Source organism: Aulonocara sp. 'chitande type north' Nkhata Bay, linkage group LG9 (genome assembly GCF_057382095.1).
Source record: "Aulonocara sp. 'chitande type north' Nkhata Bay isolate Kocher_YH1m ecotype deep benthic linkage group LG9, A_spYH_male_GT1.1, whole genome shotgun sequence".
Lineage (NCBI taxonomy): Eukaryota > Metazoa > Chordata > Actinopteri > Cichliformes > Cichlidae > Aulonocara > Aulonocara sp. 'chitande type north' Nkhata Bay.
The window spans coordinates 8,518,393-8,545,355 of record NC_141352.1 but is presented as its reverse complement, the minus strand read 5'-3'; the positions used below and the strand labels follow the sequence as shown (position 1 = coordinate 8,545,355).

The following is a 26,963-nucleotide window of genomic DNA, read 5'->3' as shown; positions in this document are numbered from 1 at the left end:
GTCAGATACGACAGTCACAGGGAGTCTGCGTCCATATTCAGAACGATTCTCCCAGTTCACCTAAAAATATCATCAAAGAGCTCGAAACCTTTCCCTGTGTGAGAGTGTCAGAATTAAAATGCTGTTTAATAATAAATAAACCTGTGATGTCTGAACCTCGTGCTGGGTCACCTGAGCAGCAGTTTGTTCCTCAGGTGTGATTGGATCTTCGTCTGGAGAGGAGGAGGATCCTGCAGATGGACCTGAAATCTGCTGTCTGTTATAACCAGGCTAAACTTTAACCTGAAATGGTTGAAAGCACCTGAAATATCTAAAAATACTAGAAGATTCTGACCTTACAAAGCAAAAATACAAACAGATGAACGTCTTTTCTTAGCTGGATCATCCGTTTGCTCAGACTCTGGGTGTCTCCATCACTGTGAGTCAGCTGCTCTCACAGCCTGTTCTTATCATGAGAACTTATCCCAACAACCCCCCTCCTCCTCCTTCTCCTCCTCATGATTTAAAAGTAACAAAAACTAAACAAAACCAGCTCTTCCATTCATTTACCTTCTGCGGGCAGTAACAGAGGAAACCGCTCAGCTTTTATAGATGAAGAAACCGCCGTCACTCTTATTTATTAGATCCCTCTGCTGGTGAAGGTCAGACTCATCACTGCTGCCAAACACCTGCACTGTTATTGGACCGGAGACGTCCTGTGACCACGTTTAAAGTTTCCACGTTAAACAAATAGAAAGAAAAAACTAAAGTGTTGGATTTCAGCTGCAGCAGCAGAAATATTCCACACGATCAAAGACCCACAAACAACACATCACGTTTACATTTACTCTCATTATAAACAAACACAGATGCAAAGGCACGTCTTTAAAAATGTTCATGAGAGAAATCAAAGTCCACGGAGGTGTGAGGAGCTCCTCCCCCTCACGGACAGGCACAGGTAGGTGGAGGAGGGCGGTCCCTACAGTCTCCTGGGTGATGTCATGATATGAATAATTGAGCAGAGCCAGGCTCAGTGCAAAACTGCTCACGGATGATCTGAGGACTCAGCACGCTGATGTTTCAGGTGACGCGCCGACTCTGCTGAAACCCGGTGCAGACAAAGAGCCGCAGATCCACAGACACGAAGCCTCTTTGTGCCCGAGCGCACACGGGCGCGGCGGCTCTGCGAGCACAAACAGAAGTGCTGGGAAATCAAGTCTCGCACACAGAGCGCCGGCCCCGGAGATTAAGCGGCTCATCGGTGTTTGTCTGCACGGCGAGGCCCGCTCAGGTCCTGAAACAGCGACGCGCACAGTTTTGGAAACAACAGCTGAGCGAACCATCGCTGATGCATTACAAGTCTCACACTTTAAAACAGGCACCGGCGCCGTTCTGCACTTCTTAAATCGACAAATGTTCATATTTTTATGTAGAAATGTGTAAAATGTCATTTTTTGGAGAAAAGATAAACTCTGAACGCCCTTCACTTCCCCCTGGGCCTGTTCAGGTTCAGCTCTGCTCCTGGATCCAGGACCTTCAGCAGAGAAGCCAACAGTGACGGGATTTGGGAGTCTTCGTTCTCGTTTAGCCACCACTAGTGAGCCCACTGAAACTATTAGAATTTAAAAATACGCTCATGTAAAGTGTTAAAAATAAGTCGTGTAAAATGGTGATTTGGTGCTTTATAAATATTTCAAATAGGACAAAATGCTGATTTTACAGCAGCAACATTATTGTATCTCTAAAGTTTAAACATTTAATAAACTTTGTGTCTGCACAGAGTGGATCAAACAAATTGAATCATCATAAATACTTCATTTTATATTGATTACTTTATTATTATAGCACCAGGAATACATGACAAGGGGAGTATTCTGATGCAAACTCGTGGCTGTAGTATAAACAGTATTCTGGAGATGGTACAAAACGATTACTCATAACATTGTGCTGTAAGGACACGAGGAGGAAACAGGAGCTGTGTGAGGCTGGATTAAAAAGAGCACAGGCCTCAGTGACACAGGTTGTGGCGTTGCAGAGGTGTTCAAGGATAACAACAACACAGCTGCAATGTTCTATAACATTTTTCTCTTATAACTTTATTATGGATTAGGTGCAAGAATTTTTAAGTGTGGATGATTAAATAATACTTTAACGCAACAGTAAACTGTGCCTTGTTCTCAGACGGGCAGCAAGTGGAGAGTGACAGATGAGATGAGGAGACGAAGGAGGAAGAGAGGCACAGAGTGAGGCACAGAGTGAGGCACAGGGTGAGGCACAGGGTGAGGCACAGAGTGAGGCACAGGGTGAGGCACAGAGTGAGGCACAGGGTGAGGCACAGAGTGAGGCACAGGGTGAGGCACAGGGTGAGGCACAGAGTGAGTCACAGAGTGAGGCACAGGGTGAGGCACAGAGTGAGGCACAGGCAGAGCCCAGTTTATTTTCTACAGTTTTTTGGTTTTTAAAATTGGTGAAACCACAAGGCAACAAATCTTTGCATTTTATTATTGTTCAATCAGCTCCTATTTTAATGTCTGCAGTCTCAGATCAGCACAGCCCCGCCCTGCAGCACCATCAGCAGCAGCAGCAACATTGTACCCATCAGGTGAAACACAGGCTCCGCCCACACTCGCCTGGATACGTCTGAAAACGCTCCGCGTCCACACTGGTGTTTTCAGTCGTTTTCACAGAGTTGTGCGTCCACGTCGCACTGCACTCTGTCCTCCTGCGACGTAAAACTTTCATGAACTAAGATGAGCTTTAAACAACGGGGCTACGTGCGGTGATGCTAGCGTTAGCCACGTTACCTTCACAGGTGGTCAGGCAGGTGCACACTGGGAGGTCCAGCTCTACGTTTCACTGCACCTTCATTCTTCACATGTCCGCGTGGAGCCCAGTGTAAATCCCGGGGCTGAACGGCCTTTGTACAAACACAATGAGTGGAATCGCCCTTTTAAGTGCCAGAAACCATTTAACTCGTTTCTCTTTTCGTGTTTTAACAAACATCTGTTTTTAATATGTAATTCAAAAACGGTGTTTGAGACGAGGTTTTCAATGTTTAATTCTTCTTTTGTGAAATTCATTTTCAATTTGAAGTATTTATTAATGGATTAATAATTCATTTTAAAAATATATTTAAAAATAATGTTTTTATTTAAAATAAAATTATTAAATAAGAAATTACTTTAGTAATGTTGGAATAAATAATGTAAAAATGAATTCATGAATGAATTTACAAATGCAGAATTTATTGTACAATTCATTATTTAAGCACAGATTTCTTTATTTCGATACGTGTGGCTCTTGTGGTCCTCCATACTCTTACTCGTTGATCTCATCCTCCTCGTCCTCAAAGTTCTCCTCGCCGTCGTTGGCGGTGGCTTCCTGGTACTGCTGGTACTCGGACACCAGGTCGTTCATGTTGCTTTCCGCCTCCGTGAACTCCATCTCGTCCATGCCCTCGCCGGTGAACCAGTGCAGAAACGCCTTTCGGCGGAACATGGCCGAGAACTGCTCAGAGATCCGCTTGAACAGCTCCTGGATGGCGGTGCTGTTGCCGATGAAGGTGGCGGCCATCTTGAGCCCTCGGGGAGCGATGTCGCAGACGGCCACCTTCACGTTGTTGGGGATCCACTCCACGAAGTAGCTGCTGTTCTTGTTCTGGATATTCAGCATCTGCTCGTCCACCTCCTTCATGGACATGGGCCCCCGGAAGACGGTGGCCACGGTCAGATAGCGTCCGTGGCGAGGGTCGCAAGCCGCCATCATGTTCCTGGCGTCAAACATCTGCTGGGTGAGCTCGGGAACAGTGAGCGCTCGATACTGCTGGCTGCCCCGCGCTGTCAGAGGAGCAAACCCCGGCATGAAGAAGTGCAGCCTGGGGAAAGGAACCATGTTCACGGCCAGCTTGCGGAGATCTGCGTTGAGCTGTCCGGGGAAACGGAGCGAGGTCGTCACGCCGCTCATGGTGGCTGACACCAGGTGGTTGAGGTCGCCGTAGGTGGGGGTGGTGAGTTTAAGAGTGCGGAAGCAGATGTCGTAAAGGGCCTCGTTGTCGATGCAGTAGGTCTCATCTGTGTTTTCTACCAGCTGGTGCACCGACAGGGTGGCGTTGTAAGGCTCCACCACTGTGTCCGACACCTGACGGACCAAAGACAGACGGGACGTGAGAAGAGGCGAGTCGGTATTTATGTTTATTAAGCATCCGAACAAACACGTTGGGAAATGTGGGACAGACGGACAAAATTTCCTCCTCCTACCTTCGGTGAGGGCATGACGCTGAAGGTGTTCATGATCCGGTCGGGGTACTCCTCCCGGATCTTGCTGATCAGCAGGGTGCCCATCCCCGAGCCAGTGCCCCCTCCCAGAGAGTGAGTCAGCTGGAAGCCCTGCAAGAGAAGTTTCGTCTTACAGTAAACGGTGAGGAGACAGACAACCGGTGCAAGGATGGAGCTCAGTGTCATGAACAAACATGCTGTTCACAGTTTATCCTAAAGGCACCATCACTAGAAAACTGACATTCTTGAACAACCCCAGAAGTCAGTCCACGTTACCAAAATTTCACTAATGAGACAACGGATGGTGTCCTGGGGGGCGTCCTCGCAGATCAGAGCATCGCTGAACTCCTGCACAGTCTGAGGTGTGACCTGGCAGCGTTGCAACGACCGAAACATAACGTCCCAACGGTCTATACGTTATATTTATGATGAAGAACTGAGACTGGATAAAATATTTCCAACATCATACAACATGAGTCCAAATAGATTTGTTAGCATGTAGCGCTAACGTGAACTAAATTCAGCTGAAATTTGAGTCCAAATCATAAACGTGAATCTGCCGGTGAGGAAAAACACAGTCTCGAGAAAACTTTAATGATCCTGCATCTTGTTGTTCAATGAATCGTAAAAACTAAAGCAGGAACGCTGAAGAAGAAAAGGTTTAGCTCCACCCACTGAGGTTAAACTCAGCCAATAAGGCTGCGTCGGTCACATAAAGATGACTCACCTGGAGACAGTCGCAGTGCTCGCACTCCTTCCTCACTATGTCCAGGACAGAGTCCACAAGCTCCGCCCCTTCCGTGTAGTGACCTTTGGCCCAGTTGTTCCCTGCGCCTGTCTGACCTGCAGACAGCCAATCAGAAAGGGGAAAATGCATCTGTGAAATGTAAACTGATCACTGCGACAGATGGACACACACACAGTTGCTGGTGGTGACCCATTTCTCAGCTAGTGGACAGTAGGAGTGTGTGTGTGTGTGTGTGTGTGTGTGTGTGTGTGTGTGTGTGTGTGTGTGTGTGTGTGTGTGTGTGTGTGTGTCTGAAACCTCTGCTTCATCTTCTGCTCAGACATAGTTTATATAAGAGACGCTGCAGACGTGTCAGTCTGTTTACTCGGACGATTTAATGCTGGAAAGTTTCGCTGCAGCTCGCCGAGCAGGAATTCTGTGCTCGGCCTCGTCAGGTGGGTCAAACACTGCTGCTAAATAAAGACCCGCAGCTCTGCAGGATCAGGATAAAGGATGAGACTAAACTACTTCATAAGTTTAGAGCTGATTGGCGTGTTCTGATCGTGTCTGCTGAGGTTACCAAAGATGAAGTTATCTGGTCTGAAGAGTTGTCCGAAGGCTCCCGAGCGCACGCTGTCCATGGTTCCCGGTTCCAGGTCGACCAGCACGGCCCGGGGGACGTATTTATGCGCTGCACACAGAGGGGAGTGGTTACCTTTGTGCACCAAAGTTGAGCAGGAGTCTAAGTGATCTCATCACCCTGAACGGAAGGTGACTCACTCTCCTCTGCACTTACAGGAGGCCTCGTTGTAGTAGACGTTGACTCTGTCCAGCTGCAGACTTGAGTCACCCACATAGTTCCCTGCGGGGTCGATGCCGTGCTCGTCACTGATCACTTCCCAGAACTGAGCGAGTCACAGAGAGAGAGAGAAGCATTGGTGATTCAGCAACTTCCTGACTCTGTGGTGCGTTCACTGACTCACCGATGTCCAAGGTTAAATGTTTGCTCTAAAACCTTCACAGCTTCCTCCTGAAGGCCAAAAAGTTTAGTTTATAAGAACATAAAAGCTGTAAGAAACAGACTCTCCCACATTTTACTGAAGCCTGAATGCAGCACGCGTCACCCCCTGATTTTAACCATTACTGTAAATTAAACGGACTTGATCTGACACCTCATACTGCAGCGTGTGAAAACCACCGCAGCTAACTCAGAGCTCTGTTCAATGGGAAGAGGGCGGCTAAAGATGTGTCAAGGACTTCAATTTAATTTATACAGCATCAAATCACAACAACAGTCGCCTCAAGGCGCTTTATATTGTAAGGTAGACCCTCCAATAATACATACAGAGAAAAAGCCAACAATCACATGACCCCCTATGAGCAGCACTTTGGCGACAGTGGGAAGGAAAAACTCCCTTTTAACAGGAAGAAACCTCCGGCAGAACCAGGCTCAGGGAGGGGCGGGGCCATCTGCTGTGATTGGTTGGGGTGAGAGAAGGAAGACAGGATAAAGACATGCTGTGGAAGAGAGACAGAGGTTAATAACAGATATGATTCAATGCAGAGAGGTCTGTTAATACATAGTGAGTGAAGAAGAAACACCCAGTGCATCATGGGAATCCCCGGCAGCCTACGTCTATTGCAGCATAACTAAGGGAGGATTCAGGGTCAGCTGGTCCAGCACTAAAAAGGAAAGTTTGAGGCCTAATCTTGAAATTACAAATAAAATTAAAATAAATCTTTACTTATAAATGAGCACAGGCTGTGATACCTCTCACCTAATGAGCTTTGTTTAATCAGTCTGAGGTTCTTCGTAGGTTTTTTTTTAGCTTTCTATGCACTAAAAACCCAAAACAAAACAAAAGAAAGAAGAAAAACACTAAAAAAAACCACTAACTCAATCTGAGGGACGAGTTAGTCCCTCAGATTGAGTTAGTGGGTCTGATGGAGATTCTGATGGAGGCTAAAAGCTCGGATGGCAACAGGGAAGGAAAGTGTGAGAAAATGAAAGAACAAGCCAGTAAATTCTAAGGAAACTGGGAGATTTTAGAGAGTTGAGTGGCTGCACTGAGGTGAGAGCCTCACGCCTTTAATCTGTTGTTTTCAGTGATTATTTTTGAAAGATTTTCTGAGGTTGCTGTCAGAGCTGCAATCGTTGAATTGAAACTAGTTCAGAGTGCTGTAATCCTGCTGTACTCCACTGGGTACCAATCCAACTGGGACAGTTTATCTTGTTCAAAGTGTCAGACACGTTCTAGCGTCTCCGACTCGATGAACGAAGCTGCCGTTCTTTGAGTTACAACCTAACCTGGACACCTTGTCAGTAAGCTTACACAGAGGTGGAGGCTTTGCTCCGTTATTGCACCAACACCACCCTGTTACACATCAGTGTCTGTGCTAACAGGAAGGAGGCACCGGCTTGTTGCAATAAACGAACAAAATAACCAGGAAGAACCACAAAAACTCCACAATTTACCCTTCACAGTTTTAACGAACTCAAAAAGATTAACAATCTGTGCGTGTTCATCTCTGACTTCCAGCCGAGAGAAGAGTGTGTGTCTGTGTGTAAGTGTGTGTCTGTGTGTAAGTGTGTGTCTGTGTGTGTCTGTGTGTGTAAGTGTGTGTCTGTGTGTAAGTGTGTGTCTGTGTGTGTCTGTGTGTAAGTGTGTGTCTGTGTGTGTAAGTGTGTGTCTGTGTGTAAGTGTGTGTCTGTGTGTGTCTGTGTGTAAGTGTGTGTCTGTGTGTGTAAGTGTGTGTCTGTGTGTAAGTGTGTGTCTGTGTGTGTCTGTGTGTAAGTGTGTGTGTCTGTGTGTAAGTGTGTGTCTGTGTGTGTAAGTGTGTGTCTGTGTGTAAGTGTGTGTCTGTGTGTGTAAGTGTGTGTCTGTGTGTAAGTGTGTGTCTGTGTGTAAGTGTGTGTCTGTGTGTGTAAGTGTGTGTCTGTGTGTAAGTGTGTGTCTGTGTGTCTGTGGATTCCTTGAATAGTCTCTGGGTGGCTCACAGAGTTCACTTCTCTCTCCCTCACCACATGTACTCTAGATGAACTTTTATTATTCCCTCTGTATTCTACTCTGTACTCTACTCTGTATTCTACTCTGCACTCTACTCTGTACTCTACTCTGTACTCTACTGCAGCGGGTTCCAGAGGCGCATCCCACTCGCTGCTACGTTTGAAAGATTTTACTTAAATAAAAAGTAACGAGTGTGATTCACGTCTCCTCTGCTGTTCCCGCACTAACCCCACGGTAGTGATAATGTACGTGAAGCCCTCGCGGTGTCTCTGATTGGTTTGTTCACAGTCGTTTCATGACGCCCCGCAGGTGCGAAGCTGTGAATCAGCGTGGCGTGGTCCCTACCTTGGTCCCGATCTGGTTCCCGCACTGTCCCGCTTGGATGTGAACGATCTCCCTCATGGTTCCTCCGCGTGTGTCCGCTGAAGCTCTGCTGTGAGTCTGCGGAGCGGGAGCGCGCGTCCTGCTTCATCTTCTCCTCCTGTCAGGCGCGTTCACGTCACCACGCCCTGGGGGGGAGGAGTGGGGGTCACGGTCCAGTTTGTCCCAGTCAGCATGAACCTGTGTCCAGCAATGAGCTCACACTCACAGCAGAGCCCACTGCGTTTAAAACACCACCTGTCAGGTAAAACACGCGGACGCTCTCGGGCAGGCTGTGATCACTGTGGACAGTCTGCGTGAAACAGCTGGAGTGACGGAGGCTCCTCGTGGTTGTTCAGAAGAACAGCTGATAAAGGGGAAAGAATTTAAACTTACTACGAAATAAATGGCAGGAATTTATTTTGAAAATCTGACACTTTAACGCATCCTTGCGCATCTCTGTAAACTGCGGCTTTTATTTTGTAACTCCTACAATCTGATCACGCCGGTGAAGTACGTGGAGGATTTCATCCGGATATCCTGACATTTAAAATCATTTTTAAAATTCTTTTTATTGTGAAACTCTGACACGGCTGCGCAGATGAATTATCGTATAATTATTTTGAAAATCTGATACATGTTCAACTTTAACATATATCAGATTTTCAAAATAATTGCTTTGACAGTTAAAGCAAACACTCATGAGTAAACAGGTGTCCGCGGAGCTGGAAGCTGATTGAGCATGCGCAGACCGTCTCTCAGAGTGGGATGATGATGATGAAGCACGGTCAGCTGTTGCTGAGGCCAGCAGCAGTGTCAGTTTACAGCAAAGGCTGTAAAACAGGAGCTTTGCTCCGTGACCGATCCTCCTTCAGACACAGTGGGGGGAGGAAGAGGAGGCGTGACCTACGTCACTCAGGAACCTGCAGCCGCATATGAAACAAAGAAAAGTGTCTGCACCACAGCCTCCACACATCCAACTCTGAAGGTCTCCTCCAGCCAACATGAGGCGCTGAGAGGTTTGGGTGTGCTGCCCCCTGCTGGAAGACTCGGAGAAACACAGGGAGCAGAATTAGCAACAGGAGACATTTTCTACATCCTGTCTGAAAAAAACCAAAGTAAAGCTGTAAAAATGAACATAAAGCCAAGACAAAAACGGGAGTTCCTCTGATGTCCAGCAGAGGCAGCAGTGAGCCAGTCCTCAGACTGCCACGTTAAAACTTTACAGCAGAATTAAACATGTTTACAGCCTGATACACAAACTGTCCCCTTTATAACACCTGTGCAGTACGAATGCTTTAATAACTCACCTGTTTCAATTGGAGTTTGCATTATTAGGGGCGTGGCAGCTCGATAACCAGGTTCACCAGTGTTACCATCACCTCGGAGTCTTTGTGGAGGGTAAAGTTCTCCTTCTGAAATGCGTCTGGTGAGATTCGAGGCTCTGTGGACTTTGGAACAAACCTGATCAGGGACAAGCAGATTTCTCCTGGACCCACTGATACACTTAAAACAAGCCAAACTGTGACAGAATGATGGAGGGTGGTTTCAGAAACCGTCCCATCCATCACAGCTTCAGAGGGTTTCAGGACATCCAGACCTGCAGCTGCAGCAGACAAAATGTTTATACTTCAGTTTTTATTTTATTGTCACTTTTTAAAAAAGGAACTTACATATTCAAACGTTTTTATTTTCAAACACTTTTAATCAAAAACCGTCGAAACGTCTCCCAAACACAGACTCTTTATCTCAGCGGTCCAAAGCTCCTCCGTCCTGCGTCGCCTCCAACACCATCACAGGTCAGAGAGGAGAGCCTCCGTCAGACGGAGCACAGGCGCGCTCAGCTTTGTGTCCATGTGATGAAACACCTGAAACCGTTTAGTCCAGCTTTACTTCCTCAGACTGGCGCCGAGCAGAGCGTCTACGCCACGGCGGGGATAAAGTACTGCAGCGACATGTCTTCATGCAGCAGAATCAGGTGGAGGACGCTCTGATGGACGATGTCTGAGGAGGACGAGAGAGAAATGTGTTAAACTGTGACGTGGATTAGACCCCGGTGGGTTTTGTCCTGAGTGCGAACATGTGAGGGGAGACTCACTGCACATGGCCTTGCTGGGGTTGACCTGCTGCCCCACGAGGAACTGCTGCAGCCTCCTGATGTCCACCCTGGCCTCCACCATGCTCTCCGGGTCCCTGCTCTGAGACGGGCCGCCATCCTGGGAGGCGTCATCGCCTGGAGGGACGGAGGAGCAATGTATGAAAAGTATGGCCCACAGCTGATACACTGACAATCAGTAATTATTAAATATAAACGAGGCTCTCAGCAGCAGGTGGAGGGTGAGACTTTAGGCCCCGCCACCCAGAATTAACTGGTTATCAGGGATGTGACGTGATGACTGAGCTCATCCGTCAGCAGGTCTGAGCTGCTCGTGGAGCTAAAGCGTGTTTTTACCCCACGGAGGGTTTCCCAGGTCTCTGAAGTGAGTCGTCACGGAAACCAGATCCGTCTCAATCTTCAGGTTCATCTCGCCGTTCAGGTTGGCTTCGATTACCTGACACACACACACACACACACACACACACACACACACACACACACACACACACACACAGACACACACACACACACACACACACACACACACACACAATAATGTTCAGGCGTTGGTTCTCCTGAAGATTCAGACGTTAAGGTCTCTTTAAAGTTGATTTTTCATGTCTTTGAAGGTCATCCAGTTTTGGAAGAAAGAAAGTGACTCTGTTGATCTGATTGATTTGGTTTCATTCTATAATGATGGACTTAGTTTTCTATGAAGGTTTGAACTTTGTTTAAACAAGAGAGAAAATGTTGATGCCTGCTGGAGAAAAGTGTATAAAGTGTGCAGTGAAACATCTATAATAATTCACTGCTACTTCACGGATTTCACCTGTCACGGGTTATTTTTAGATCGTAACTCCCGCGATAAACGAGGGGCTGCTGTATTTCACTAATTCAGCGCACAAACACTAGGTGGCAGTGGTGTTTTCCTCTTGGAGTTGACTCAGTGTCAGAGTCACTGCTGGAGGTGTTTATGAAAGCTGAAATGAGGCTTCTTGAAAAGTTCCCATTGGTCACAGCGAGGATTTAACACAGAGCTGTAACGCCTGCTGACGTCTTAACACCTTCACTTCCTGTCCGACTGCAGGTAAAGAGATGAAAACGCTCCAAATATTTCAGCATATTTCATCTAAACATCTAAAGCGACATAAGGCTTCAGGTTCTGTGTGATCACCTGTCGCAGGTAACACGAGGTTTAAATATGTAATTATTTTCATCTGACATCTTGGCTTCTCGGGAAAAGATGACATAAACATCGTGTTCACATTCAGTTCAATATTTCTACATCGAGCCGGGCGGAGGGCTGACATACAGGAAGACGCCTTTTCACGTATTTCAAAATAAAGGAGTTTACCGTTATGCTAAAAACATGCCGGACAGTTTGTTACACAAACGCGGCGACAAATGTGACTGAAATGACCCAAATCCAGAGAAATAAAGCTGCAGCTCCTCTCTGCATGAGTCCGTGTTTGATCTGAACATGTTTAACCTCCTACCAGGAAGTTGGAGAGGTTCTTCATCCTGTCCACGATGTTCTTCATGGTCTTCAGGGGAGGGAGGTAGATGCTGACCTGCAGTGACACAACCGTGATGAAAAGGCAGCTCTCATAAAAAGGATGATTTGGTGTTCGGCAGCTTCACTTACATCAAAGTCCGGCATGCTCGGCTCTTTGAACTCGTGCCACAGTCTCCGGGGGATGACGTCAACGGGGACGTCGTGAGTGACGACTCGACTGACGCTGGACAGGGTGGGCTGGGCGGCACAGAGGAAGAGGGCTCAAGTTTCTCAGATTAAAGGTTCAAATGAGTTTTAAAAGCAGCTAAAAATGACGCAGCGCATCTCCTGATGTTATGAATAATAGGCTAAAATTAAACGTATGATTCGAGCTGTGGCAGAGACAAAGACGTCTCAGGTGAACTTGTTGCTGACTGTGAGTTGTTCTCAGGCGCTCTCACCAGCTCGGCGGCGATGGTGAGGCAGGGGCAGTGCTTCTTGGTCAGTTTGACTTTGACCGCCTTGGCGTTCTGGACCGTCTTCAGGGCTCTGGACAGATTCTCCGGAGTCACCTCCAGACAGATCTCGTTGTCCTCGGAGGACACGCCCTCCATCTGGTACTCGTCGAAGAAGTTGGCCTGCGCGAGGAAGGACGGGATCAGGGTCATTTATTACGGTCCTGATCATCTCAGACTCGTTCCTGAGTTTATTTTCTTAGCAGCCGGAAGCCGAAGCGTCGGCTCTCACCTGTGACAGCTCACACCACATGCTGACGCCGCCGTTGGCCACTTTACCGGACAGAACGAAGAACAGGTTGTCCGGCGTCAGCCGCAGGACGCACATCTTTGTCAGCTTTGAGATGGTGGTGACGACTCCTGGTGAGAAAGATCAGAGGTGTGAATCGGGAGAAATATTTAATCAGTCACACGCAGACTCGGTTAGTTTTAATAATAGTTTACTTCAATCAGATCTCTGATCTGCACTTCTGAAAAACTTGATCGCGATAAACACACTAAAAACAATAAATCTACAGTTAATATTACAACTGTTGAAAACTAAGTAAAACTAAACATTTCAACAGTAAAACTGACTTTAAACAACAAAAATTAGCTGAAAACTTGAAGTGGAAAACTTTTTACAGAGCCGGTAAATAACAGATTACTCACGCAGCATAAACATATAGCTGATATTTTTGTGGTAATTAATCATGACTCATTAGGCCTGCACCAGACTCCATGTAGATTTTGTTAAATTTAGATAACAGTAACCAGTCTGCGGCTCTTTGAGCACATGCTGTAAGCCGAACTACAGACTTTTCCTATTATGTCAGAAACGCTAAAGAAAGAACAAAGTCCCGCATCGGGAACTTTTAATTAGATGTAATTTTATTTTTTACAGTTTGTGTGCAGCATTTGGAGGGAAGCTAACAGCTTAGCTTCGGCTCTCGGCACAAACAGATGTTTCACACTCACGGGTGAAGTGGTTCAAACAGGCGATGTCGATGATTTTCCCCCGAAACTTCATTTTTTCGTCCCGACAGCAGAATTTAATCTTCCGTTTTGACTTCAGGCGGGGAACTTTTTGATTTGTTTGGTCCGTCTGTGTCTACGGTCCGGCGGAAACAATAGCCACCTGGAAGCTGTTAATTGTTCCGCCCAACGAAAGAAGAAAACAACCAGCAGTGGCCCGGGGACCACAACAGGACCCCTTAAATGGTCTGTACAGAGGCAGAAAACTGTAGCAGAGTCACCGGTTCCTGGTGCGCTTTATATTTTTACTTACATACTGAAATCAGACATTTTACGCTGTTCATCATCTTTTTGTAACTGAGCTACAAAATAACTTCACAGGCATGTTTGGCAGCTTTCACTTAATTTCAGCTTTTTGGTGAAAACTTTCAGAATGTTTTTCACACAAAGATATGATGTCTCGTTTTTATATGTAACATTTATACACCCTCGTTGTAGACCAAATAAAACACAAAAAACCCTCAGAAATAGCAGCCTGTGCATGCTGCGGCTCCTTTTTACTTTGTGATGTAATATTAGGATCTTATCAAAAAATTATACTCAGACAATCCTGTAAAAAACAGGCTTTAGAAGTTTAGGTTCCAGAGAAAAAAGTCAACAACTTTTAAAAACCTTATTGTGGGCCAAAAAAACAAAACAAACATTATATATATATGGAGTGCTGCCAGACACTCCACGAGCGTCTGGCAGCACAAATGAACCAGCTGCTAGTTAACGAGAGACACCCGGAATGGCTAACCGAAGGTCGAACGGTCCTGATCCCCAAGGACCCCAAGAAGGGACCGGTCCCCTCCAACTACCGACCAATAACCTGCCTCAGTACTACATGGAAGCTCCTGTCAGGCATCATATCGGCTAAGATGAACAGGGACATGGGTCAATACATGAGCGGGACACAGAAAGGAATTGGCAAGAACACCAGAGGCGCAAAACACCAGCTACTGGTAGACAGAACAGTCAGCCGAGACTGCAAGACCAGACTGACCAACCTGTGCACTGCCTGGATTGATTACAAGAAGGCCTATGACTCAATGCCCCACAGCTGGATACTGGAATGCCTAGAATTGTACAAGATCAATGGGACCCTAAGAGCCTTCATCAGGAACTCAATGGGGATGTGGCGTACAACACTAGAAGCCAACTCCAAGCCCATAGCACAAGTCACCATCAAGTGCGGGATCTACCAAGGAGATGCTCTGTCCCCACTGCTGTTCTGCATAGGCCTGAACCCCCTCAGTGAGATCATTAACAAGACTGGCTACGGATACCGACTACGGAACGGAGCAGTTGTCAGCCATAGGGATGGGTATCGAAAACCGGTTCTTGTTGAGAACCGGTTCCCACTGTTTCAATTCCTTGGAAGTGTTTGCCATTTTTGCAAACGATTCCCTTATCGATTCCAGTCGCCCCGAATGACGTCACCACGTTGCGGAGCGTCATTTACCTGGCAGGAAACACGGCGCCTAAGCGGCTCAAACGCTCAAAAGTTTGGTTATACTTTACGAAATCGGATGACAACAGGGCAACTTGCAATACTTGCAAAGTAGATACTTCATTTAAGGGAGGAAACACTACGAATATGCAAAAGCATTTGCTCACAAAACGCGTGATAACCTTAAATGAATGTCGTGTTTTTAATTCCGCTCCGGACTCGTGAATCTCAACCCAGCAGCAGCGGTAACGTTTGCACGTCCTCTTCCGTTAATGCGGCAGGTAAATAAGATAAGATAGATAAGATAAGATAAGATAAGATAACCTTTATTAGTCCCACACGTGGGAAATTTGTTTTGTCACAGCAGGAAGTGGACAGTGCAAAAGTTATGACGCAAAAATTAGAATACAATAAGAATAAATACAGTACACAGCTGTACAGAATAGAATAAAATAATATACTATATACAGTAGAATAAAATAGAATAAAAATATACAATAAGATAAAAATAGAATACGAATGCTATATACAACTGAGTAAAAATACAACGATGCCAGAAAGGATTATTGCACTTAGTGTTATTGCACATGTGTGGATGTGTGTGTTTGTTCAGTTAAAGTCTTTGTTGTGGAGTCTGACAGCAGTGGGGAGGAAAGACCTGCGAAATCTCTCCGTCCCACACCGTGGGTGCCGCAGTCTCCCACTGAAGGAGCTGCTCAGTGCTGTCACAGTCTGCTGCATGGGGTGGGAGATGTTGTCCAACAGGGATGACAGCTTAGCCGCCGTTCTCCTGTCACTCACCACCTCCACTGGGTCCAGAGGGCATCCTAGAACAGAGCTGGCCCTTCGGATCACCTAATCAACTAACAGTGCATATTATGTTAGCGCAATCTGCCTTATTACAAACCTGCCATTACTGTGCATTTAGTGACCATGATGAGAGAGGCAGACAGAGTCTGGCTCAGATGCTGGCAGCTCTCGCTGCAGTCTACCGTTAGCGTCTCCTTTCAGGCCAGGATAGACGAACGTCACCGAGCAGTGACTCAGTTTGTGGTAAAAGGCTTGAACCCATTTGCCACAGCAGATGCCCCCGATTTTAGGTAAGTGAATGTGTTAAATTGTAGGCAGGGACATTACTGGATATTCTTGTGTAATTGCTACAGAATAATTTATGTTATACTTTGTTATTGCTACAGAAGAATATTTATTTTATTATTTTACATTTACAATGTTTTTCCTGGGGACCCTGTGACACCCCATTGAAGAGCCGTAGGCTGGATCTCTTAAGATCTCACTGTTGGGTTTGTAAGGCCATGTTACTCCTAAATTTCTATCTTGTTCAAAGAGAAGATATAAAACAAAGTTCTAAGCTAATTGAACTTAGTGTTCTCCTTTTTTAAAAAGAATCGATAAAGAATCGAATCGTTAAACAGAATCGAAAATGGAATCGGAATCGTGAAAATCTTATCAATACCCATCCCTAGTCAGCCACCTCCTGTACATGGATGACATCAAGCTGTATGCCAAGAGTGAACGAGACATCGATTCACTGATCCACACTACCAGGCTATACAGCAATGACATTGGAATGTCGTTCGGACTGGAGAAGTGTAGTCGGATGGTAACAAAGAGAGGGAAGGTAGTCAGAACTGAGGGGATTGAACTACCAGAAGGCAACATTGCAGACATAGAGGACAGTTACAAGTACCTGGGGATCTCGCAGGCAAATGGGAACCATGAAGAGGCCGCTAGAAAGGCTGCAACCACCAAGTACCTGCAGAGGGTCAGGCAAGTCCTGAGGAGTCAGCTGAATGGTAAGAACAAGATCCGGGCCATCAACACGTACGCCCTGCCCGTGATCAGGTACCCTGCTGGGGTAATAGGCTGGCCAAAGGAGGAGATAGAAGCCACTGACATAAAGACAAGAAAGCTCCTTACCATGCATGGAGGGTTTCACCCCAAGTCCAGCACCCTGAGGCTGTACGCTAAGCGGAAGGAAGGGGGCCGGGGACTGGTGAGTGTCAGCACCACAGTCCAGGATGAGACAACGAACATCCAAGAATACATTGGGAAGATGGCCCCAACTGACCGAGTGCTCAGTGAATACCTCAGGCAGCAGAAACCCAAGAAAGAGGAGGGAGACGAGGAACCATCATGGAAGGACAGGCCCCTGCACGGTATGTACCACCGGCAGATAGAGGAGGTGGCTGATATCCAGAAATCCTACCAGTGGCTGGACAAAGCTGGACTGAAAGACAGCACAGAGGCACTAATCATGGCAGCACAAGAACAAGCTCTGAGTACAAGATCCATAGAGGCTGGGGTCTATCACACCAGGCAAGACCCCAGGTGCAGGCTGTGTAAAGATGCCCCAGAGACAATCCAGCACATAACAGCAGGGTGCAAGATGAAAAAAAAAAAAAAAAAAAAAAAAAAAATTGACAGCGTCTCTACCACCTCAGACGCTTGAGAGACTTCCAACTGCCCTCCAAGGTGCTCAGGAACTTTTACTCGTGCACCATAGAGAGCATCCTGGCGGGAAACATCTTAACCTGGTTCGGGAACAGCACCATGCAGGACAGACGAGCTCTACAGAGGGTTGTGCGGTCAGCTGAGCGCACCATCCGCTCCGAGCTCCCTGACCTGCACTCAATCTACAGCAGGCGGTGCTGGACCAAGGCCAGGAAGATCGTGAAGGACCTCAGCCATCCCAACAACAGACTGTTCTCTCTGTTGAGGTCAGGAAAGCGATTCCGCTCCCTGAAGACCAACACAGAGAGACTGAGGAGGAGCTTCTTCCCGCAGGCGATACGGTCTCTCAATCACACCACCACACAGTACTGACCCACACATATGGTTCTTACACACACACTGGACTTTCTGGACATTGGTTTTGCACAACACTGGTCACTATATTCTTCATTTCCGGTTAATACTTGTACAGCTGCTGTTATTGTGTATATATTTATTTATATTTAGATTCCTTCATACATTCTTATATAGTTCTATATTGTGTATTGTGTATTTTGTTGTACAGTTATTTTATTTTCAACTTTAATTTATATATTTTATCTTATTCTCCCAGTTAAATTTACCCTTCATTCTAATTTGTGTTGTACAGTTATTTCATTTTTAACCTTAATTTATATTCTATTCCTTCCTAGTTAAATTTACCCTTTTTAATTTTTCATATTTATTTCCTATCTTATTCATAGCCTTTTCCTTTTTTGTTCTCTTTAGGTCACGAGCAGTTGTCCAAGCATTTCACTACATATCGTACTGTGTATGACTGTGTACGTGACAAATAAAATTTGAATTTGAATTTGAATTTGAATTTGATGCTAGCAGGCAAGGCATACATGGAACGCCATAACCAAGTGGCCGGCATAGTGTACAGGAACATCTGTGCCGAGTATAACCTGGAAGTCCCGAGGTCAAAATGGGAGATGCCCCCAAGGGTGGTGGAGAATGACCGAGCTAAGATCCTGTGGGACTTCCAGATACAGACGGACAAAATGGTGGTGGCTAACCAACCGGACATAGTGGTGGTAGACAAACAGAAGAAGACGGCCGTAGTGATCGATGTAGCGGTTCCGAATGTTTCTAAAAATAAGCAACTAAAATATTTGTGTCTCTTTACCAGCTGAGAAAAAAACACCTCAGTCAATCACAGTCGGCTGCAAACACACTTCCTTCCTTCCGTCCTGTGTGTTTGCTGACCTTTCTTTGTGTCAAAGTTCATTATTTTCTGTTAGAAAAATAAAGGCTTGATTCTTGTTTATTCTCTCACCAAATTAAAATGATCTCCTGTAATCTGCAGGCTCATTTGTTGTGAAACAAAAGCATTCCAGCTCTACAAGCTGCTTACGGATCTGGATTGGAGTCAGTTTGGAGATTTTCTCTGAGCACAGACGCTGAGAGGGCAGAAGCACTTCAGGTCATCTCATAGAAGTGTGAATAAAACAACTGATTTTCACTCCAAATGTTGTTTAAATGAATCAGCAATTGAAGGGCCAACAGAGACAGCGATGCGTAATAGGAGGAAAACCCATCAGACTTGCATTTAAGAACTGGCTTCGTATTTTACACAGGTTGCTATTTGCCCTTTTTAAAAAACAAAACAAAGCTTTAACCCCGACTTGTCCCTTCCTCATCACTTTAGACCAATTTAAAAATTTCCTTTTATCTCCAAAATTTTAGAAAAAGTGTTGGCCAACCAGCTTCCAGTGTTTCTACCTGCTTATTGCATTTGAGATGAGTTTCTGTCAGTTACTCAAACAGCCCTGCTCAGAGTTTATGAGCATAATTTAATTCACAGATATGCAGGTGAATATTTGGTTCTTGCTCTGTTGGGTCTTTCTGTTGTCTTTAAGCAATGGCTTGCGTATCTCTTGACCCATTTAAGGGGCCCAAGCCCCAGTTTAGGAACCCGCTGACTCTACATAAAGTACGTAAATCTTCTCTGAAATGTGGCTGAGGTTTCACAGTAACGTTCACACTTGATCTTGATTTGCATACCCTTGGTATGTTGTTCTTTGTTTGTAATTATGGGTCAGATGTGAAGCTAAAACCCTTCTTGTCTCATTGATATCAGTTTTGTTTTGAGAATAAAGTTATTCCATTTGATCCCTGCTATTTATTCGTCTCTGTCTATCTTTTTTTTTACCCTTTTTAAATTATTTTTGCAGCATTCATTCGTTTTAATTGGATGCCTACATGATCCTTCATCCTATTGGCTCTCTGCTCTTTATTGGTGACCAATCACAGGCTGTCATTCTTCATGGATTCTCCGTAGTTCCTCTCAGCTGCCTCTGGCTGCAGCAGCTTTGCTTCAGCGTGCTGTCTGACTGTTTGAATCTTTGACTTCACGATGGCACCGCTGTCCATCCAGGCCGGAGTGAAATACGCCAAAACGCTGCTGCCAGAGACTCTGATGAGGTGAGTTTTTTAAATGTTATCAAAACTTAAAGTTGAGTTTTATAAATTCAGTTTAGTTATTGTAAATCTGGGGATTAGACAAATATTGGCAATTTCACTCAAACCAGCTGTGCGTCAAATTGTATCCAGGACATTTTTAGACTTTGCAGAGGAAGCTGTGTGTGTGCAGAACTGCAGAAGAACAATGGAAGCCACTCAGTAAATAGGATTGCTGAACCTTTGAAATAGTGAAAGCAGCTGAGAGGGTTTTTATAGATGTAAGTCTGAGGTTATTAAAACCTCCGACTTGACTATAAGATTTCAAACTGTAATGCAGTGAACTTTGAATGACCTGCAGGTCCGTGTCCACAGTCCAGACCATCTCTCGACACATGCTGCCCCTAAATCAGCCTCGCTGTTTCAGAGTGTGCACATACAGCCGGATGCGGCGGCGAAGTTTGACTGCGTCTTCTCTAGATGAGCTCCTGGAGCAGGTAAAAACAACCTGTAAACGCTCTTAGACAATAAGCAGTAGTGTGCATAAGTCTTGAGCCAGCTCTCATTTCTTCATATTTTGTTAAGAAAAGGAGAAACAGGTGCAAACATGGAAAAATATTAAATAAGGCAAAAACAGTTTGTACAATTTAAACACACTTTAAATTCAATATTTGGTATGATTACCTTTATTCGTCATTACAACCTGAACCCCTTTGGTCACCTTTTTAGTTTCTTTAAGCAGTCTTTAGGAACAGTGCAGCGTTCGATACTATTGACCTTAATATTTTACTACGGAGATTAAACAGGATGTAGGTATTAAAAGGTGTTTGAATAACTTTGATCATGAAAATCTTCTTCAAACACCAAAGTTATTTTTAACTTACACGCTTGGACCAGTTCTGTTCACATTATACATCCTTCCCTTGGGCACTATTATTAGAAGGCATAGCGTACATTCTCACTGCTATCCAGAAATATCCTGTCTCAGAGTGACGCGGAAAAACTAGTTCATGCATTTATTACTTCCAGGCTGGACGACTGTAATTCATTATTATCAGGATGTCCTAAAAACTCCCTGAAAAGCCTTCAGCTGATCCAAAATGCTGCAGCAAGAGTCCTGACAGGGACTAGAAACTAGGGACTAGAAACAGCAGATTTCTCCTGTAGTGGCTTCCCTTCATTGGCTTCCTGTTTATTAAAGAATAAAATTTAAAATCATTATTCTTACATACAAGGTCTTGAATAAGCAGGCCCTTGAACACCTCACAGCTTATTTATGAATCTGTACCATCAACATCGTCCTGATGCATGCTTTTTTTTTTTTTTTTTTTTGCCTGTCCCGTTTGGATCTTTAGCCGTCAGAATTGGTGTCTGAAGGCCAAGAAAGATGCCAAGCGGATTTACTTTACCAAGTGGATCATCATGGCCATATTGGTCCATTTGATTGACCTTTATTATAATTATGTATTTATTTTATTTTCATTTTTTAAAGACGGGACAGACATGACTGGGGGATAGGACAGGGAGAAAGAATGAAAGAAAGAGAGGGAGAGAAAGAAAAATAGAGGAGAGAGAAGAGACGGTGAGAAAGGGGGGAAGAAAGAAAAACAAACAAAACACCTGGATCACCTGTATGGAGAAAAAAACCCAGAAGAGAAAACAAACAACAAAGAGCAACATAATAAAAACAACACCATCACAATAAACTAGCTAACAATAGATAACAGTAGATACTTTAATAATTTCACCTGTTGAGAAAGAAAAAAGAAAACAAGCAGAAGAGAACAAGAGTAATAGAATAAACAACATCACAATGATATATGGGAATATGACAGTAAATACTAAATATTAAACATTATTGTGCAGCACATAAGATCAACAGAACACAGTGTGCTTTGAGGTAGGAGCCAAAAAGGGTGTAGTTTGTGGGTGTGATCACCCGTGTGTACACCTGTGAGCATGGACGCGCTTGTTTTTTTAAAAGGTTCCTTCATGTAATGATCTGCTAGAGGGTGTGGGGGGGCCACAGCCCCGTCCTCCAGTGGTTGTTGATCAGTGGTCATGAGAATTTGCATAATTAAGATTAAGGAACTGACCTCACAGCCCATTGTTCCTTCAGTGGGCTGGTTTCAGTCATTATGCAAATGTCCTGTTTATAAGAATGAAACCTGCAGTCAGCTGAGACTGAAGACGTCACCTGATGATGACAAAACGTTTCTCCCACTAAAAACGCTACGTCCAGATGAACAGATTTAATTTTTTGCGATACCATCAACATCTGTATAATGAGTGAATTGCTAAAAGAGATGACATACCATGCATCCAAAAGAGAAAGTGGGAGGGTAGGTAAGGGAATTTTGAGGACTTCAAATTCTACTACAAGGCATGAGTTCAGGTTGAAATGGCACTGGAATTATAGTGGAAAGCCTAATGATCAATGGTAACTTTATTTTTCTCAGTGGGAAACTTCAGTATGTCCACACAGCAAACAACATAAAGATTAAGAGCAGCCAAACCTTTAAACAGATCTGTTTACCCTAACCTCCTAACCCTAACACCTTCAGACAAATTACCATGTTATCATGTATTGTAGTGGCGTAATGGCAATGCAGATTGTTTATTTACTTGGGAGTTCACCTTGTAATCGGAAGGTTGCCGGTTCGAGCCCCGGCTCGGACAGTCTCGGTCGTTGTGCCCTTGGGCAAGACACTTCACCAGTTGCCTACTGATGGTGGTCAGAGGGCCCGGTGGCGCCAGTGTCCGGCAGCCTCGCCTCTGTCAGTGCGCCCCAGGGTGGCTGTGGCTACAATGTAGCTCCATCACCAGTGTGTGAATGTGTGGACGACTGGTTGTGTAAAGTGCTTGGGGGTCTTTAGGGACTAGTAAAGCTATACAAATACAGGCCATTTACTTGTCTGGAGATTGAACAAGTAACACAAAAAATGATTCTGTCCTACACCTCCAGCCTCCAACATCTCCTTCTCATAATGGACGTGTGTCTTGATCTGGAAGAGAAGAGAAGACCCTACTTGACCCAGGGTTTTCAAATCAAGTGGTGGTCTAAGGAGCTTGGAAAGAAAAGTGTGAATACGTTTCACCTGTCATCCGAAAAGCTTCTTCAGTTCTGAAGATGCTTGAATTGAGGAAGCTGAAGAAGCTTCTGGAATGAGAGGTGAAACATCTTCAAGCAACTTAAAGAAGTTCAGACGCTTTTCTTTTTAAGCTCCTTAGACTGCGATGACCTGGATGACTGAAGACCTTCACAGACATATTAAGTGGTGGCAGTTACTAAGTATAAAGAGCAGCTTGTAAACATTGTCATTATAATAGAAGTGGGTAAGAATAAATCAGCAGAAGATATATGGAATGATGTGGTCACCCAGATTCATAAAGCCCTCCAAAGAACAAAACCAGGTAGAAAGTTTATGGACAAGCAAGGTAGTGAGTGACACTGAGAGAAGAACATAGCATTCCTGGAGACAGGAAATCATTCAACAAAGTGCCTCACGAACTCATCTGACCTGCACCTTGTCCCTGACATGTGTCACCATGCACCTGTTAATCAAAGTGGCCACAACCCTACTAATGGTAGCTTTAGGCCTTAATTGAATTTGAACAGGTGAATCATAAAAACATTGTCATCCTGTACAGTTGTTATGAAGAGACGAAGAAATCATCAGATTCTGACTCTTTGAATTGATTCTCCTGTTTTGTGTCCCAGGCAGCGAGGGTGTTCATGATGTCCTACCAGTTCCTGACTCTGGTCCTGGAGGAGGATGGGACTGTGGTGGACTCAGAGGAGTTCTTCCAGTCACTGCCCAATAGCACACTGCTGATGGTGCTGGAGAAGGGGGAGATGTGGACAGAGAGCAAGGTGAGAGCAGAGATGATGTTCATCACTGCGGCTGAGTGTCTGTGTGCATATATGAAGTGAGATGATCTCTCTTCACTGAGCCCAGGAGGGAAGTTCACACACTTCAGCAGCATGAAGAACAGACAGGAAACAGACAGGAAATGGATCAGAACTTAAATAAATAATTCTTCTTAAATACGTGTTTTGTTGCCCAGAATAATGTAGCTTGTTTTTAAAAACACATAAAGTTAAAAAGCCGTTTACCCAAATCAAAATTTTCTGAACATGTTGGTGTTTCAGATTATTCCATGCTTTCGTCAGCCAAAGAAGAGTGGGATTGCCAAAGTGACCTTTGACCTCTACAAACTGCAGCCTAAAGACTTCCTGTGCTGCCTCGCCATCAGGGCCACAGTGTATGAGATGTACACACTCTCATACGACTTCAGATTCACCAGGATCAAACGCATCCTCAAGTAAGCCGAGCCTGATCACAGTAACAGTCTCAGCAGTGTTGTGCAAAGCCTGACTTTTTTCGTCTTTTCTAGTTATATGTAGTTCATATTTTCAGTTTCCAGTCTGAATTGTTCAAAGCTTTCAAATTCATAACTGGCTAAGTTAACTTCTTGTGTACGTTTATATTTCTTACCTTTTCTCCAATTTTGACACAGAACTTTATGAACACTTTGCAGAAACTATCCAGTTATTACGAGGTACTTGCAAATAAAATTTGACATGGAAAATGTTAGGGTGTGCAGAACTTCTAATCCAGCTCCAACACAGGAGAACAGTTAGTGTCAGCACCACCTCCACAAGTGACTGTGGAGGTCTATTGTGTGGGGTGGAAGTCCTCTGCATCGCTGCTGCAAATCAAGGAAGATGGTGGTTCCTTTTTCTTTGTTTATTGGCCCTCCTGACTCTTCTTAACTCGCTGGTCATGCCTGGTACATAGACTTAAACTAATAACGCACTCAGGAACAATCCAGAATGGCACTCTGGCAGCTTCAGTGCAGATAAATCTGTTTCATGCATATAACTATGCATGGAGTTCATGTTTAATGTGGTGCACTCTGGCGGTGCTTCCAGATACTTGCTGTGTAGCAACACAATAATGACTTCACACAGCTTGCGTGAAGTCAAAAAAAGCTGTGGTTACGGCACTTCAGCATGTAGCCAGTGCTACAGTATCGAGCATACATAAAGTAAATTCAAATCCAACAATTCATAGAAAGATGTAAAAAAAGAGAACGAAAAGTAGATGAGTTAATTTTCAAAAGTAAGGACTGATCAGTCAGTGACATTTAATAAAGTGGAAATGTATCTTTAATATTGTCTTGAAAATTAATTAAAGTATAAATACTTCAATAAGTACTACATAGTTTAGTGCAGTCTACTTTAAACTGGTCAGTGTGCAGTGATGTGTTAAAATATACAGTAATAAGCAATGTTGGACTGGTACAGAGCAGCTGTGGCGTTCATGGTCAGTGTTTGGTTACATCAAGGGTAGCAGACCTCACTTTAAATTTAAGGTGATGATGCTGATCAGAGTCACTGAATTCCAACTTTATGCTAGCTTTATTCAGTGTAGGCACTGGAAAACAGCCATAGTACCTCATGTAACATTGCTTATTATGAGTTTATTTGACTAAATTTTTCTGTCTCTATCTTCAGCTCGCTGTTGTGCTGCGTCACCTCTCTGACCAGACTAGCCGGACAACTGCTGCTCTGCACATCCTCCTCACTACTGCAGTTCACCGGAAATGCCTGCCGCTAAAGCCATGTCTCTTTGTGTTCAGCTGTTCATTCAGGCGGGTGTACTACAAAGGTGTTTAACACGCCCAGGCTTTCTTTGCGTTACCTCCCTCGACAAATCTTAGGGCCAAGACGCGGGGCAGCCCAAGCAGAGGAGCCTAGACATCCCTCTCTCCAGCCTCCAGTCTGGGGTGAGATTCAGGCATGTCCCCCAAGAAGGACATGCCTGGAATACCTCACTTAGGAGGTGCCCAGGAGGCATCCTAGTGAGATGTCCAAACCACCTCAATTGGATCCTTTCGTTGTGGTGAAGTAGCAGCTCTACTCAGAGCCCCCCCCAGAATGACCGAAATCCTCTCCCTATCTCTAAGGCCTGCTATATTCAAAACATATTTTCCCAGAACAGAATCTAAAATGACTTTAAACATGTAAATAAAATAATCAGTGAAAATGTAGCCATCCAGCTGAATTTGAAACCAATGCTCTGAGCATAACCTGCTCCCAACCAGGGTACGTGTTCATCATCAGTTACCATGGTGATTTAGCCAGGTAAAAAAAGAGCCAATTTCATGACACAGGAAACTCTGACTTTTGAGCTCCAGATAGCTCAAAAGAACATTAATCTGGCTTTGTAGTACACCCCTCTGCTGAGGTGGGACTGACTGTAATAAATGATCAGACCCTCAGTTTGTGTGTTTGAGACAAACTAGAGAAAACTTGTGTTTGATTTCCTCTGCCTGAATAAAGATCGTGTTTGAATTGTCTACATATGGATCACTTATGTGTGTGTTTCCATGGAAAGCTGAGAGCATTTCTAGTCTTTCTATCAGATCAGCGTTTTTTAAGAATGTTTCGTCTGATTTCAGCTGGAAAGATTTTTGTATTGAATGAGATTAAATTTGTTTTTGTAAATCAAATATCTGACTAATAAATCAACAACTCTGTGCCTGTTTGTGTTTTTCCATAGCACTTCATCCCCACAGACTGGAGTTCTGTATAGTGCCTCATCACTAAAGGGACAACTCCACTAGAGTTTAAATATCTGGGACGCTCCACCGTTTAATTTTAGAACTGAAGACGTTTCTTGGATGAAATCAACTGGTCCTAGCTAAAGATCCAACTGCTGTATTTCACAGGGAGGGAGAAGACGGAGTTCCTGTTCCCATTTAGAGGCAGAGTCGCCCTCTACAATGTACGCAACAGACAATAGAGGCATTTTTTTATTTTCCTTCTTTTTCTCTACTCTTGTTCTGCTTAACTGATTCAAGCTGAGTGCAAACAGGAGATGTATCACTGCTGTAACACCTGTAACATTCAGAAGTTGCCTCATTGTTCTGACACACACAACAAAACTATTAACTACACCACACACTAACTACACAAGATTTGCGCTAAACGTCGCAAATCTCTCACATCTCAAACACGCTGTCACTCCTAAAATTTCCCCCCATTTCTTAACAACTAGATGCCACGTTGCCATACCATTTTTTGATTGGTCGACATGGTACTTTTTTGGACGAATAGGAAAGGAAGAGGGGGGTGGGG

At 44.6% G+C, this 26,963-nt stretch overlaps 3 protein-coding genes across 8 annotated transcripts; 1 reads left to right on the top strand and 2 right to left on the bottom strand.

The window, feature by feature from the left end:
- Positions 1 to 3,203: 3,203 nt before the first annotated feature.
- tubb6 (tubulin, beta 6 class V) lies at positions 3,204 to 9,871 on the bottom strand. The gene is made up of 7 exons (XM_086305536.1): positions 8,607 to 9,871; positions 8,334 to 8,497; positions 5,777 to 5,885; positions 5,561 to 5,671; positions 4,981 to 5,096; positions 4,236 to 4,364; positions 3,204 to 4,116 (listed from the first exon to the last, which is right to left on the bottom strand). The coding sequence occupies exons 2-7, from the start codon at positions 8,388 to 8,390 to the stop codon at positions 3,298 to 3,300; spliced, it is 1,341 nt and encodes a 446-aa protein (XP_086161662.1). The 5' UTR covers positions 8,391 to 8,497; positions 8,607 to 9,871; the 3' UTR covers positions 3,204 to 3,297.
- Positions 9,872 to 9,971: 100 nt separating this feature from the next.
- On the bottom strand, positions 9,972 to 13,705 carry hus1 (HUS1 checkpoint clamp component). Of its 2 annotated transcripts, XM_086305548.1 has the most exons (8): positions 13,414 to 13,695; positions 12,689 to 12,816; positions 12,403 to 12,579; positions 12,092 to 12,199; positions 11,943 to 12,017; positions 10,801 to 10,900; positions 10,447 to 10,581; positions 9,972 to 10,352 (listed from the first exon to the last, which is right to left on the bottom strand). In XM_086305548.1, exons 1-8 carry the CDS (start codon positions 13,463 to 13,465, stop codon positions 10,270 to 10,272), a joined length of 858 nt encoding a protein of 285 aa, XP_086161674.1. In that variant the 5' UTR covers positions 13,466 to 13,695; the 3' UTR covers positions 9,972 to 10,269. The 2 variants fall into 2 exon arrangements, with proteins under 2 accessions (XP_086161674.1, XP_086161675.1); XM_086305549.1 differs by lacking the exon at positions 10,801 to 10,900 and having other exon boundaries at positions 13,414 to 13,705.
- cidea (cell death inducing DFFA like effector a) lies at positions 12,413 to 26,349 on the top strand. Of its 5 annotated transcripts, XM_086305562.1 has the most exons (7): positions 12,413 to 12,835; positions 18,723 to 18,839; positions 19,670 to 19,840; positions 20,178 to 20,313; positions 23,538 to 23,690; positions 23,970 to 24,142; positions 25,338 to 26,349. In XM_086305562.1, the coding sequence occupies exons 3-7, from the start codon at positions 19,773 to 19,775 to the stop codon at positions 25,438 to 25,440; spliced, it is 633 nt and encodes a 210-aa protein (XP_086161688.1). In that variant the 5' UTR covers positions 12,413 to 12,835; positions 18,723 to 18,839; positions 19,670 to 19,772; the 3' UTR covers positions 25,441 to 26,349. The 5 variants fall into 5 exon arrangements, with proteins under 5 accessions (XP_086161688.1, XP_086161691.1, XP_086161686.1 ...); XM_086305565.1 differs by lacking the exon at positions 18,723 to 18,839 and having other exon boundaries at positions 19,698 to 19,840; XM_086305560.1 differs by lacking the exon at positions 18,723 to 18,839.
- The last annotated feature ends 614 nt before the right edge of the window (positions 26,350 to 26,963 follow it).